The sequence below is a fragment of the Pholcus phalangioides genome, unplaced genomic scaffold (assembly GCF_987345545.1).
Source record: "Pholcus phalangioides strain wild (caught in Gottingen) unplaced genomic scaffold, Ppha-v1.0 ptg000022l_1, whole genome shotgun sequence".
Taxonomy (NCBI): domain Eukaryota; kingdom Metazoa; phylum Arthropoda; class Arachnida; order Araneae; family Pholcidae; genus Pholcus; species Pholcus phalangioides.
Genome location: NW_028301615.1, coordinates 11400536 through 11414293, shown reverse-complemented (window position 1 = coordinate 11414293; position 13758 = coordinate 11400536). Strand labels below are relative to the sequence as shown.

At 38.5% G+C, this 13758-nt stretch overlaps 1 protein-coding gene across 1 annotated transcript; it reads right to left on the bottom strand.

Moving 5' to 3' along the window:
- Positions 1 to 4419: 4419 nt before the first annotated feature.
- LOC149069463 (transmembrane protein 272-like) lies at positions 4420 to 13498 on the bottom strand. The gene is made up of 6 exons (XM_089249530.1): positions 13259 to 13498; positions 12086 to 12251; positions 11016 to 11102; positions 9138 to 9185; positions 7488 to 7682; positions 4420 to 4785 (listed from the first exon to the last, which is right to left on the bottom strand). The coding sequence occupies exons 1-6, from the start codon at positions 13265 to 13267 to the stop codon at positions 4583 to 4585; spliced, it is 708 nt and encodes a 235-aa protein (XP_089105656.1). The 5' UTR covers positions 13268 to 13498; the 3' UTR covers positions 4420 to 4582.
- Between the last annotated feature and the right edge of the window lie 260 nt (positions 13499 to 13758).

Sequence of the window (13758 nt, the reverse complement as noted above, 5' to 3'; positions counted from 1 at the left end):
TTCCATCAGCACAAAATTTGAGAATATTATTTGGGATCCTATCGGGGCCAGGGGAGTGGGATTTTAGTTTCTTTAAAAGGTTCAGAAGAGAGGCCTGCTTTAGAGAAGACAGGAACAGTGTTGAATAATGAATCAGAAAAGTTGTACTGAGAGGGAGTGGGATAAGAGGAAGAAACTGACGAAAAAGCCCGATTAAATTCTGTGGCGATATCAAGGTGAGAAGTAAGGTCAATCTTAAAGGAAGATGAGAGGAGATGGGCCAGCTGATTCAGGGCGAAGAAAATTCCTAAATTTTGAGAGGTTAGTATTAAGGTATTTAAGGTATTAAAAATGTAGTGAAATATATTATCAAAGTTTCTTTATCGAGACGGTTGGTGGTTATCCATAGCCTACCGGTGTATCACTTTCGCAGTAATTAAAATGCAGTAGAAAAAGGAGAAAAAATGTCATATAAATGAAAAGATGTATAAACGATGTTCCATTGTACAGGGCGTCAATAATTAAAGGACCCTATTTTGAAGTAGCCTACAGGCAAAACCAGTCATCAGAAAATTGTGAAATTTTATGGAGGACTTCATGAAGGGATGGGAATTTGTTTCGGGGGGGGGGGATTAGTTGCACATGTCGACACCAGAGGGCGTTTTATTAAAAAAATGACATTTTCAGGCAAATGTTTACAATTTTAACAATTGTTAAGCACTTTTACAATTGTGACTGCAACAAAACATGTTCCACATGATGGCCATCATTTTCAGATACCACGTGAAATCGCAAGATGGTATGTTCTACAACTGACCGAAGTGTGTGCGGGGAAATGTTCAGCACGTGGCTTGAAATGCTACCTTTAAGGTCAGGAAAAGTTCTTGGATTGCACGACTTACGAGGCGTTTCAAATGCCCCCAAAGCCAAAAATCCCATGGATTAAGGTCCGGGGATCGGGGAGGCCATAGATCAGGGAAGTGCCAGCCGATAACACGTTCTTCTGTAAAAGGCGTTTTAAAAACGTTCTTAACACATACACTGCAATGTGTGGAGGAGCTCCGTCTTGCATAAAGATTGTGTCTGCAAGGCACTAACGTGCTTGCAGAGCCGGAACAATTTCGTTCTGTAACAGCAATGCATATCACTTTCCGGTGATCGAACATGTCACTGGACCTGTAGAACGTAACTCCTCGTAGAAGTAGGGACCGAGAATAAATGATGCAGTAAATCCACACCATACCGGCACTCTTGGTGAATGCAACGGAACCTCTAAGATAGCGTGTGGATTTTCTGGTTCCCAAATTCGGCAGGTGTGAGCATTGACTGCACCATCCAAGTGAAAATGCGCTTCGTCTGTCCAGAGGATATTCCAAGGCCATTCTGAATCGACCTCAACGCGAGCTAGAAACTGCAGTGAGAATGAACTTGACTTCACTTTCCGTGAAGTTTGTTTCTGTGTAATGCTTGTTATGTGTAGTGCTGCCATCAATTTTTTAGACTATGAGTTTTTCCTCAACTCATAGTGAGTGAAGTGTAATGAATGAATAATTGTAAAGTTGTAGGCCTGTTGCTCTCTGCGGCGAGACTTTTTAACGGGGAGATCGGCTTGTCGCATTCACGCCTCGAAGTTGGGAACCGCAGAAAACCAACTTCAGCAGACCACCACTGCGGCGACGGTGGGGCTTGAACTCAGATCCTCGCAATGCGACTCCGTCACTATGACCACTCGACCACCACAGCGGCGGAAGCAACCGCTGCACAAGTGAAAGTTTGTACGGATAATATCGGAGGATATTCCGCATGGGGATCATTCAAGTATAACGTCAGGATCGCGGGGGGGGGGGGTTTCGGATTTGCCGACTTTTGATGACGAGGGGGGTTTGAAGGTTTCTTACGTCATCAACCACCCCTGTTTTGAAGATATGAAATATTCGAAGCTGCTGATGAAATTTTGCTGACAGGGGACGGGGGTCAGTGTTTTGCTGACAAGAGGGGAGGGTCAAAAATGGCTGAAAATCTGCTTACGTAATATTTGAATGGTCTCATGATCTTATGAACAGTGGAACGGGCATATCCAACGCCTACGCCTGACACTAGTGCTACTATGAGTATTTGACGCTCTCGGAGTCTTCCACCTGAAGCGAAACCTCTTGTATTGCGTCTGTAGAAACGGGTTTTCTTCCTCTTCCTGGACGAACAGCCAACGATTCTGTGGTTTCAAATTTCGTTATCACACTCCGAAGGTTTTAACATTCCTTGGGACTGTTCGAATCCTCTTCCAAGTTCGATATTTCCGTAGAGCAGTTACTGCGGAATTGCCGTTTTGGTAAAACAATTTGACCAAGGAAGCGCGATGTCGTAAACTTATCGTCATTATGAGCAGCAAACACATTGAGGAACAAGATTTCCGCGAATGTTTCCAAGTTTTATAACAGCTGCTACGTTACATCACATAAATTTACGGGTTTGCTACAGGTATTCAAAGTTAAATGCGATATTTGCAATTATTTTTCCTCTTGAAACAAATAATTCCCATCACTTCATGAAGCCCTTCACAAAATTTCACAATTTTCTGATGACTGGTTTCGCCTGTAGGCTACTTTAAAATAGGGTCTTTTAATCATGGAATACCCTGTATAGCGTTACTCCTCGTTAATGGACAAAATTTTTGGTCTCATGGTCCGTTATCGAAAGGTTCTACTGCATATTCAGAGCAATTAGGCCAAACGGACGGGAACGGATAGCATGTGGGAAATAAAATGCACGCGTAGCTAATTAGAGACGAACTATTATTATATTTTTAACATTCCATATTCACAAGAGTTTGAAGTTTTCATTTCAAGAGCTGGTAAGTCTTATTTAATTATAGTCACCAATAGCCGTCGATAGGGGCGTCGGAAGTGTTTTGAACCTGTGGGTGCCGGTCTTGAGATTCATGTAAGAAATTTCGATTTTTGAATCAATTCTGTGGGTGCTCGGACCCGTTCTACAAACTTCCGTGGGCGAGCACCCACAGCACCCCCGGCTCCGACGCCACTGGCCGTCGAAAATTCCCAGAATTTTTGTATTTCTGCTTCTATAGTCCGTTTCAGGTTAACTTTACAGAGCAGAGAAAAGTAGAGAGTGTATTCCTTCGCCGCAAAATATAGTTCCCATACATCGGAGGCTCACGATGATCATTTATGCAGAATATTTCAATTTTTTTAATGATTGAAAAAAAATACTGAAGAAATATTGTTCTTTGAATCGATTTTTATTCATGAAAGAATTTTAAATTAGGTCACCATTATACGTAAAAAAAGATTTTTCGCAATGAGATTGGCGAGAATCAGCTATACCTTACCACTACCGCGCATCGATACATTGGTTAAAATACAAATACAACGCCACAACAGGCAAATTGCCCAACGAGGTGGCTGACTTAAGAACATCATGGATCCCCGAGCCATGTTTTGGAGGCCCTACCTACTACTGCTACACCACACATGCACCCCCCCCCCGCCCCCGCGGAACCCCCCAACGAATCGGTACATGCGGGAATGTGCGTGTACGTGTAGTGCAACCTGACGTAAAGTTTGTTTCTGTGTAATGCTTGTTATGTGTAGTGCTGTCATCTGCCCCCAGTTTTTCCAACTATGAGTGAAGTGTTATGGTTGAATGATTTACCGTTGTAGGACTGTTGCTCTCTGTGGCGAGACTTTTTAACGGGGAGATCGGCTCGCATTTGCGCCTTGAAGATGGGAACCACAGAAAACCAACTTCAGCCGACCACCACTGTGGGGTTCGAACCCGGATCCTCGCATCATGAGTCCGGCACTAGAACCACTCGACCACCACAGCGGCAAAATCTGCAGGGAAAAAAGAAAAAATTATTTCGGCTTTCGTTGTCATAGCAACGTGTGATGCGGTTCCCTCGTAGCTTCCCTTTCACTGCAAAGTTAACCTGAAACGAACTATAGTATTTCTAGCGGTTCAGTTTTAGAGTTGGGAAAAATTATGGTTGTGGCCGGTTTTTTTGGCCGGAATAGTAGCGCCATCTATTGAGAAAGTTGGGTTCTACATCGGGGTAAGACAAAGCTGCATTAAGAGTTAATCTCTAAAACTTACAAGCGGCTTTGGGGTAAGACGACTTCATATACGCGTTAAGGAGTTCTACATCGGGGTAGAACCTTTTTATATACATCTTCCCTTATGGATGAGGGCGTCTTACATCGGAGTTAACGAGAAAGCTTTCGTTAGCCCCGGACTGCATACGCAGACGTCCTCCTTTCTCAGTCTTCCGAACTGGTAACCCTAACGATTATGCATCTCGGTGCTGACATCTACGTTTCAAGTTGGCAGCTCTTTTAAAAAATATGTGCCCCGTTTTTTTTTTTCGTCTTGCAACCTTATAAAAGAATAGAATCGACAGTTTCTTGTAAAAAATTCATCACGACACCACAAAGAAGCAACTTTATTTCAAAAGATCTTGCCATCCTTTAGAATGATACATTTCCAGCTCTCAAAAAGGGGGTGGGGGGAGGTAGTGCTCTGCACGAGTGCTAAATTTGGTTTGTTTTTTTTTTACGCAAAACGTGAACTTTTTCTCGTTTTCTATCCATCAAACGCAGGCCGGAGATGATGATGATGATGATTGTCTCCCACAAACGAGGAAGGCAACGAACGTTATCGTAATGATTCCCAATACAGTGAGAATAGAGTTCAGGAGCCAGAAAGCGAATAAATATAGAGATTTGTTGCAATAATGTTCCTGCGTTTCAGCCATGTAATTTGGCTCGTACGCTTCATAAACCCAGAAGCAACCTGAAATGAGAAAACAAATTTATGTCATTAGTATAGCCCGGATTGCACATTTTTTTCCCCTTTTTTTAGCATTAATGCATAAAATCAAAGCATTTTCAGAATAAGTGCATATTTTTGAAGGTTTATTTAAGCTCAATCACACTTTTTTTTTCCCATAATTTTTCAAATATTCCTTATAATATTTTCATAACATATCGCTTTTTTTTTCCGCAGGTGGAATTTAGTGAATTAATAGCAATGTTTTTGTAATACTGTAGTTTCAAAATATAATATATATACGTGGGAATATTAAAAATAAATAAATATGCGCACTGAGAAATAGAAAATATGCAAAAAAACATACCTGCTTTTTTTTTTCTTTTTCACGGTGATTTTTTAATGTATACATTTTCTCATTTTTGGTTACATAAATCGGAATTTTTAACTTTTCAAGATTTTTTTAGTGCATATTTTTGGTTTCTTTATGTATACTTTGGCATTTTTAAGTGCACATAATCCGGGCTCTAGTCATTACAAATGAATTTGAAATCGCTGAAGAAATTTCCCCCTTTTTCCCTTATTTCTCTCAAAGAGGTTTGGTTGAAAGTGTTGAAATTCAGAATTAAGATATTTTCACGATTTAAACGTAATACAGTGGGCAATCATTATAACGACCCCCCCCCCCCCCACGTTATAGCGACCATTCCGTTACAACGCCTAGTAGGACAAGTCCCAAATGTTTTCATAGAACGACTATCATATACCTTTTACTTTCGATATAATGACCCTCCAAATATAATGTCTGTTTTCGAAGGGGTCGTTATATCGAGTGTTAACTGTATTGTGATAATTATGACTATTTCGTAATTAAATATAGTTGTATAATATTCATCTCACATATTTGTCACACATATACGTACATTTTTTGGTGAATTAGTTGCCTGGACAATTCTTTCGTCTTTAATTGGTAACTTAACTTGCTTTTGACCATTTTTAGGCTGTAATTTTCTTCCTTGGAGCGTATATATGCTGAATGGTACCGTACTGTCGGACGATCACAGCAATCGGCTGTTTTCTCGCACACGAAAAGCTCTAAGGGCGAAATTTCTGATTGTTTCTCTAGCGTAGTGGTAGCGCATTCTCCCGGACTGTAAGAGGGCTGTGGTTCGAGTCCCAGAAGATGCAAACGTGAATTTTCTCTCCAATAACCACCACCTCTACAGTCAGTTTTCTGCATTTATTGTTTGTTGAATCGATTGAGAAGTCTCAAAATCTGCTACATAAATCTGGAGACGAATACCCACAGAACTGCAAAGCTGTTCCATACCCCCGTACTCTCATGTATATAGATCTAGTATCTAGGTGATCCCATTATAAAATTTTTCATAGATGTTATCAAGAATGTATGAAGCTTGCGATGGCGATGCGTTACAGTATTGGATAGTTGCACGATCGGTGAGTTCATTTCGTGAGTTCGGAACAATGCGGTTGAATTCATTTCGCACTAGGATTCATTTGGATTCATTTCGCACTAGGATTCATTTGGATTCATTTGCGCACGAAGTTTCGCAATAGGTAACTTCGTTTCTGTGATCAACAGAAACAATTTTGCTGATAGAATCTAACAGTCCCACCGACATACGTAAGGGAGATCCCCCCTTTTGCCCAGATTGAAAACGAAACCCCATGATGAGACTCCTTGGGAAAATCCTACGCACACTACTGAACGGTTCTCCCATACGTTTGGGAAAGAGTGCAGTACTTAGCCGGTGATTGCATCGAAGGCATGCAATAGAATTCTGCTTGTACGTTCAAATAAAATTTCTTTACTGCCTAATGTTGCCATTACATTATTTATAAACAACCGTCCTAGAATTTCGTCGATCACTGTTTTTTGGATGCTTAATTTCAATTTCGTAACACAGGCGAGTACACGTTAGCGGACGGATCAGATAATGTAAGCATTCGCAATCGGTTGTTCAGTGATTTGTTCGGTGTCACGAACGAAGAACTAATTGGAAATGAATTACTTTTTGGGTTAGATAATTGAAAGCCGACATAGATGAAACAAAAATTGCAAAACAACCACGGCTATACGTGTTTCGGAACTATATGAAGTTCCTTCATCAGCAGCAGAAACAAAGAAGAAAAACTCCTTATAGCGGGAGTTACTCGCTGTTGTAGACGAAAGAGTCGAATTCAAAAAAAAAAAATTTCATCTACAACAGCGAGTAACTCCCGCTATAAGGAGTTTTTCTTCTTTGTTTCTGCTGCTGATGAAGGAACTTCATATAGTTCCGAAACACGTATAGCCGTGGTTGTTTTGCAATTTCGGGTTCATCTACGTCGGCTTTCAATTGAAGAACTAATTCTTTTTTTTAGCTGTTCGAAGCGGACCACCAGGAGTCGATTTTTTCAACGAACACAAAGGAAGTTTGTGTACCCACGAACGGATTAGAACCGCTGCAGGGGGTTGTGCCTTGCAAGATCGGCGCGCCAGTGTATACGTGCCTTTACACGCTCTGCTAATGTATACGTGCCTTTACACGCTCTGCTAATGTATACGTGCCTTTACGTGCTCTGCTAATGTATACGTGCCTTTAAACGGTAGTTTGAAATCATTTAATTTTTTTATTCATTTTCAGTGTTCCGGAATGTTAATAATGATAAAAAGCCTAAAATATGATAAAAAAAGAGCCATATAGATTTATATATGAACTTACCTGCGACAAACCAGGCCATTTGGAAGAGAACGCTGGTTCTTAGTGCAGCTTTGTAACAGAGATGGTCTTGCTCCGTGATGCGGCGCGAGCTCAGTTTCCTCAGACCAAACACGGAAATCAAGAAAGCTGACCCGCATACGATCAGAAATATCGGGATCATTATGTTGCGTGGACAGCTGAATAAGTATACTCCACCTTCAAGAAATATTAGGGAAAAATCATTGCAATGAATTATTCTACTCTTATCAAGGTTGCCTTAATAACATCATGGACTTGTGGACAAAGAGATGCTCTGGGCCCCAAACAGACCATTTCTTTAATAGGGTAGATAATGGCTATGCTGAATTGAAAGAATTTTCCCCAAAATTTTCACCTCATTAACAGCCCCACTATGATACCCAACTATTACTACTATTACTAAACCGTACGTGCAGCTCGTAAACGTTTGTAATGAATCGGCACGTGCCACCAATGTTGTGTTCGTGTATATGTGTGGCCCTACCGTATTTATTTTCTCAGAATTATACTGGTGTCGTGTTACGTTGTAGACATTCCTCTGCGGAATTTCTAACGAATTGGTGCATGCAAGAATGTGTTGTGCGTGTATTTATGCGTGGCCCTAACATATTTATGTCTTCCGAGTTACGCTTGTGTCGAGTCATACTGGTGCTGCCATCTGGTGCAAGTGCTCATCCTAGAGAGCAGTGTGGTTTCCAACCTTTTTTTTTCCTTCCCGCACCCTCAGAGCAAGGCGAATTATCTTCCCGCACCCCCCCTTGGATACGATATACGTTTTTTATATTCAAGAAAATTCATGGGTTTTTTTTCTGTAATTGATTATCTTAAATATCAGATAACTAATTTCTATGAATTCTTTTACTTATTGTTTAATGTCTTTTCGGCAATGGCTAACATTTAATTTTGGCTTCTTTTTTTTTTAATTCAAAGCGAAACTAAAAAAAAAGTTACTATCCTTTAACATTTGGAAAAAAAGATTCATTGAATACAGTTTTTAACTCTCCAGCCACAACAACTATAATTTAATGTTTCTTTGACACGACTGATTTTTTTTTACGTTTTCCCCGAGTGTCATGTGTGTTCACCACAGTATCAAACGTAAGCACAACATACTAATAACACGAGGTACCAATGTAAACAAACTACGGAATAGTTTTGATATAAGTAAAGACATTTTTTCTCAACCAAAATGGAAAACAAGTACGATCGCTAATCGAAAAATAAATCGTATGACACATTTCTGCGAACACAAGTCAAAATATTGGTATGATTGATATTTTTTAGGAATCGAAAAATTCAATTTTTAACATCCCGGGGTTGCACGCACCCTCGGTCGGAAATCACTGTTCCAGAGCAAGTGCGTATCCAGAAGAGACGATGGGGGACGATCGCCTTTCCCCAAGAGCCTGCCGGCAAAAAATAATATGCGGAAATAAAAATAGTTCTGTCTCGTAAAATACTTGATATGGTTACCATACAGCCTTTATTTCTTTCAAGCCCGATCCCGTATTGGAAATTGCTGGATTCACGCTCGTCCAGGGGTCCTAGTTGAAACGTTTTCAAACAAAATGTTCATACATTCATTTATGTATAACGTAATTATAATTTTTAGTGCAAGATAAAATTTCTTACCCATAACGGTCATGGATATCGGTATGACAAGGCCAACAACGAAGCATACTAGAATATAAAAAAATATAAAATAAAATACGTAACATTCGAATACTTAAGTTCGATTACATGCCAATGATATTGACACTTAAATTATTTCAGTTCATTCCAGTTATGAACTTCGGTTAAACTCGGTTATCACGACACATCGGATACAACGTCAATAAGAGGAGGTGCCTCCTTATGCCATAGTTACCATTGTTAATGAACATCACCTTCAACTTCAAAGAAATATAATGCCCTCGTGTGAAATGAAACATTTCTCAGCAGTTTTGGTTGCGGCTTTATGGTGTTTTTATAGGAAATTCATACAGTTTCAGTCCACTAAATTGTCCTGCATTTTCTACTGCTAATTGTAGCAACAAAAATTCGTGGCACGTTTGGCGATCATTGTTCAGTTTCCGTTGTTTGTCGTTAGAGTTCGGATTTCAAAGACATGTTCTCTGCATCTCTCTGTATGCAAAAACCTTATCTTGAAGGTATGGTGCAAACTTTATTTTATGTTGGAGTGAAATAGCAATTTTTTTTTTCATCATTCGATAATATACCTACGTATTTCAACGAGTATCTTGATAACCACACCTCGAGTATCTTGATAGTGACAAATTTCTCGATCCCTTCAATGTCGTTTTCACTGAGTTTAACTGTTTTAAAATGAATTTACGGTGAACGCCCCTTAATATGATCACATTGGGACTCAGGATTTCTGATAATAAAAACCAACTGATTACTATATCCGAAAAACCTGATAATCAGTAAGATGACCTGCGCCCCGTTCTGTCGAACGACGGGAAAACTCCCATAATAATCTTCTCCCCCCCCCCCCTCCTCCCCGGTTTCAGAAGACTGAATCCTTGCCGTATATTTTTATTTATTTTTTCATTTTTTCTCCAACAAGATTTTCTCCCTCTAAAATCTTTTTTTCATTTTTTATGGGGAGAAGTTGAAATGGAACTGTTTGCTCTAATGTGTTTCGCGAATTACGGTAATTCGTACGGTACGTTCCATAGATTCACTTGTAAAAATCTTCCGGCCGAGAAACTCTAAATGTGGTCACAGTTGAAAGAAACATGCCATGAAGTGAAGAAACGGACATTTTTTTCCTTACACGTGCCTTCACTACAGGAAAGCGATAACACAGCGTCTATTACGGCCCGATCAGGACATTGTGGAAATTTTAGGAATTTTGTGATTATGGAAATTTTTGTGAACCAGGAAGGCTTCTGACCTCGTGCAGATTGACAACAATAACTTGTAGGGGAAAACATGAGTCAAAACCTTAGCTTCAAAATAAGCAAAAAGAAAAAAACTTTCCACAAAAAAATAATTGATAACATAAACCGAAGTTTTGATAAATTTGACGAATTTTTCCTCTTTGTATGATATTGTTCCTTTCCGTACATTGCGAAAGTGATTATTATACCCAAATGATAACATTACCTGTGATTACAGTAAGCGGCGTCGACTGTATCAAAAATATTTTCTATCAATTCAATTTCCTATTTTTTCAAAGAGGTTGTTCCATAAACTCTTTGGGGGGGGGGGATTTGCTAAGTAACCCACCTTCAGAACACGTGTACATAAATTTCAGACTAGTTTGCAGCTAAATTGGACTTAATCTAATATGTTGGATTGTTCAAATCAAATGTCTTTTAAGCATTCAAATGTCTTTTGACAACTTCTTTTTTTTGGCTTTTGATAAGAGAACAGAAAAAAATAATAGCTGTACATTAAATTTTATTGCTCATATTTTGTATCACTATGATTTCCAACCTATTTACCGATACCTAAAAAAATATCTATTGTTAATGTTATCATGATCGGATGACTTTAGCTTACCCAATACTAGGGCAGATAGTTGCAGTTCCCACCTGATGGAGAAGTCAGAACTCTTCTCATCTTTTGTCTCCTTCGTGTCGCTGGTCTCTGAAACATTCGAAAAATAATGAGTGAAAAGATGGCGTTGATGGAATCTAAATATCGAATTTTTGAATGAAGCATGTTATGAGAAAGTCCAAAACAAATGTGTGCAACATTTTATGTATCGAAAAAGCTACTTGAAAAATTACTTTTGTTGATGATGACAACATTTATGCTCACATCAAATCATTAATTGATATCGCTGACATTTCAAAAATTCAGATTCTTGGATAAACCTTGAAGAACGCCTCATTACGTGCGTATCATTTTGTATAATCTGTCTTGTTAGATTTTTCTTTTAGATATCAGAAAACCGACATTATCATAATATAATTTTTTTCGTTTCATTGACAAATCTTATTGATTGATGATAATTCATCCACATATTTATACTATTTATTTATTGACGATTCTTCATGATTTGTCATGATTTATATATTGACAATTCAAAATGATTTATTGTGACTTACACAAACACGATTCTTTTCTTCTTTTTTTTTAATTTTTATGTTAATGTGAGCAAATTTGTGAGTTCGCTCTTTTTCGTTTCTACCTCTTCAGAATTTAATAAAGGTGTTTTGGACTTCCGGATGCATCCATGCCCTGGAGCGCTTTTGAAATCTCCTCTTGGAGATCTGAAGTGGGGTGTACCGGTTCATCAATATATCAATGTTTAAACTCGGTGTGCTCCCATCATCCAAGGATGATCAGCGTAGTAGAGTGCTCAGTCCTCCAAGGATGATTACAGTTTTTTCCTTCCAAGATGAAATTCTTTAAATGACGCATAGATGGCGCACGCATGCATTTTTTACTCAGCCGCACTAAGAGCAGCTTTTCTCCTGCTATTCCGGAAGCCTATATAACGGTTAAATATTTTTTCTCATTTACTAATACTGACAGGTTTGAATAAACTATCAATATCCCAGGCATTTTATTTGATCATATTTAGAGGAATTATAGTCTCGAAAAAGAGTCAACATGTCACTTACTTGGAGTTGCTGGCGGCTTTGATTTATTGGTGGTGGTAGTGGCATTGTGAACTGATGGGCAGTTGGATTGATGACTTTTATGACTTGTGGCTGGTGAGCTTCGACACTGCTGTTTCAACTGATGACTTGATGGTGACTTTGGTATGTTGATCATAACATGATCTGTCTGCATTTATTCACATTGAATATAATTAGTAAAAGAATTAATTACACAGAGATATAGAAAGAGAAACTGAAAAATTTTGAAAATAACTTATCGCTAAAATCAGTGGATTCAAGAATTAGTCATTCAATATAAAAATAAAGATTCTCCTTTGTGAACGAGACCTTTTCACACAAAGCTGCGCTCTCTATAGCAGGTCGGAAACTCGCCGATCAGGAACCCATTTTGGTCGATGTTTTGTACAATTTTCTTTAAAGAAAATCCTTACAATAAAGTTTATGGAAATGTATGAATTATGAAAATATTTGAAATTGAATTAAAAGGGTGTTATATACTCGGATAAAATCCCATCACAAGATAAAACGTAAAGTAGTTTTTGGGTAGACATGATGATAACGCATGGGAAGACAACATATCAGGGGCTCGCATCGGAATCGGTTTTTTGACGCGAGTGGAAAAGTCATTTTGTTGTTCGTCATTTTGCAGCTCATCACTTTGTAGTTAGTCATTAGTCACCATTACTCATTTTGTAGTCGTGTAGTTTGGTTGCCTACCCGTAGTTCTAGAGCAACTTTTTGCTATTGCCTTATTTTTCTGAAAGTTTCTTTTCTCTGGAAAAGGTTGTGCTTTAAAAATAAAGATCATCCAAAATCCGGAGGTTTCACGTTTTTCCCTGAAAACTTCGGAACCTCTCGGTTTGAAGACCCTTTCTCTAGCCTACTACTATAGCAGATATATTTTTGGAAAGAAATTATAATAATCACATTAGATTGCGTCAATTTACTGTGCGTAAAATAAAGATGAACCTCATTTAGAACAAACGTACCATCTACTGTAATTTACAAATTAGAAAAATTAAAATTCAATTGAATTAATTAATTATAAATCTAAACACGGGCGATCCACGACAAACGAATAAGTAAATGACGATCACTTGAATAGAAAAACATGTATTCAAAGATATTGTAGTATTACTCCAAGATATTTTACGATAAAGACATGGTACTAACTTGTGGCATCTTTAATTCAGATCTGTGAAATTCTCACGAAACTCTTGACTGTATTTACCGGCGTAAATAAAGTGAAGATGTTTTTCACACGCGCGAAGTTCTTCTGATTTAAAGAAACAAATATAAGGGGAGGGGGAGAAAATGGTGTGACAAAAACTGCGAGAAACCGCTTTGCACCACTTCAGAAAAAGAAAGAAACGAACAAAAAAATGAATGTAAAAATATATTTCTAAAAGAAAAGTCACGGCTACTCATAAAAATGACGGATATTTTTTTAGTGCGTATACTAATACTGTGCGGAGGTGAGGCGCACCCAAATATCGAAGACAAAAATAAGAGAAAATGATAATACGTGAAGTAAAATTAAAAAGAAGAAAAGGTGAGAAGAAAAAGAGTACTTTAGATAAGATATGATTCAACAAGCCTCCCCTCAATCAACCTTTCTTACTTTTTTCAAGTCCTACACAATATCGGGGATGAGAATTCCTCCATGCACCTGA

Bases quoted from the DNA above. Each gene is read 5' to 3' on its own strand.
- LOC149069463 (XM_089249530.1), bottom strand. The intron at 9,186-11,015 runs GTAAGCTAAAGT...TTTATATTCTAG, and splicing joins ACTATCTGCCCTAGTATTGG to TATGCTTCGTTGTTGGCCTT. The intron at 4,786-7,487 runs GTAAGTTCATAT...TTCTCATTTCAG, and splicing joins AATGGCCTGGTTTGTCGCAG to GTTGCTTCTGGGTTTATGAA.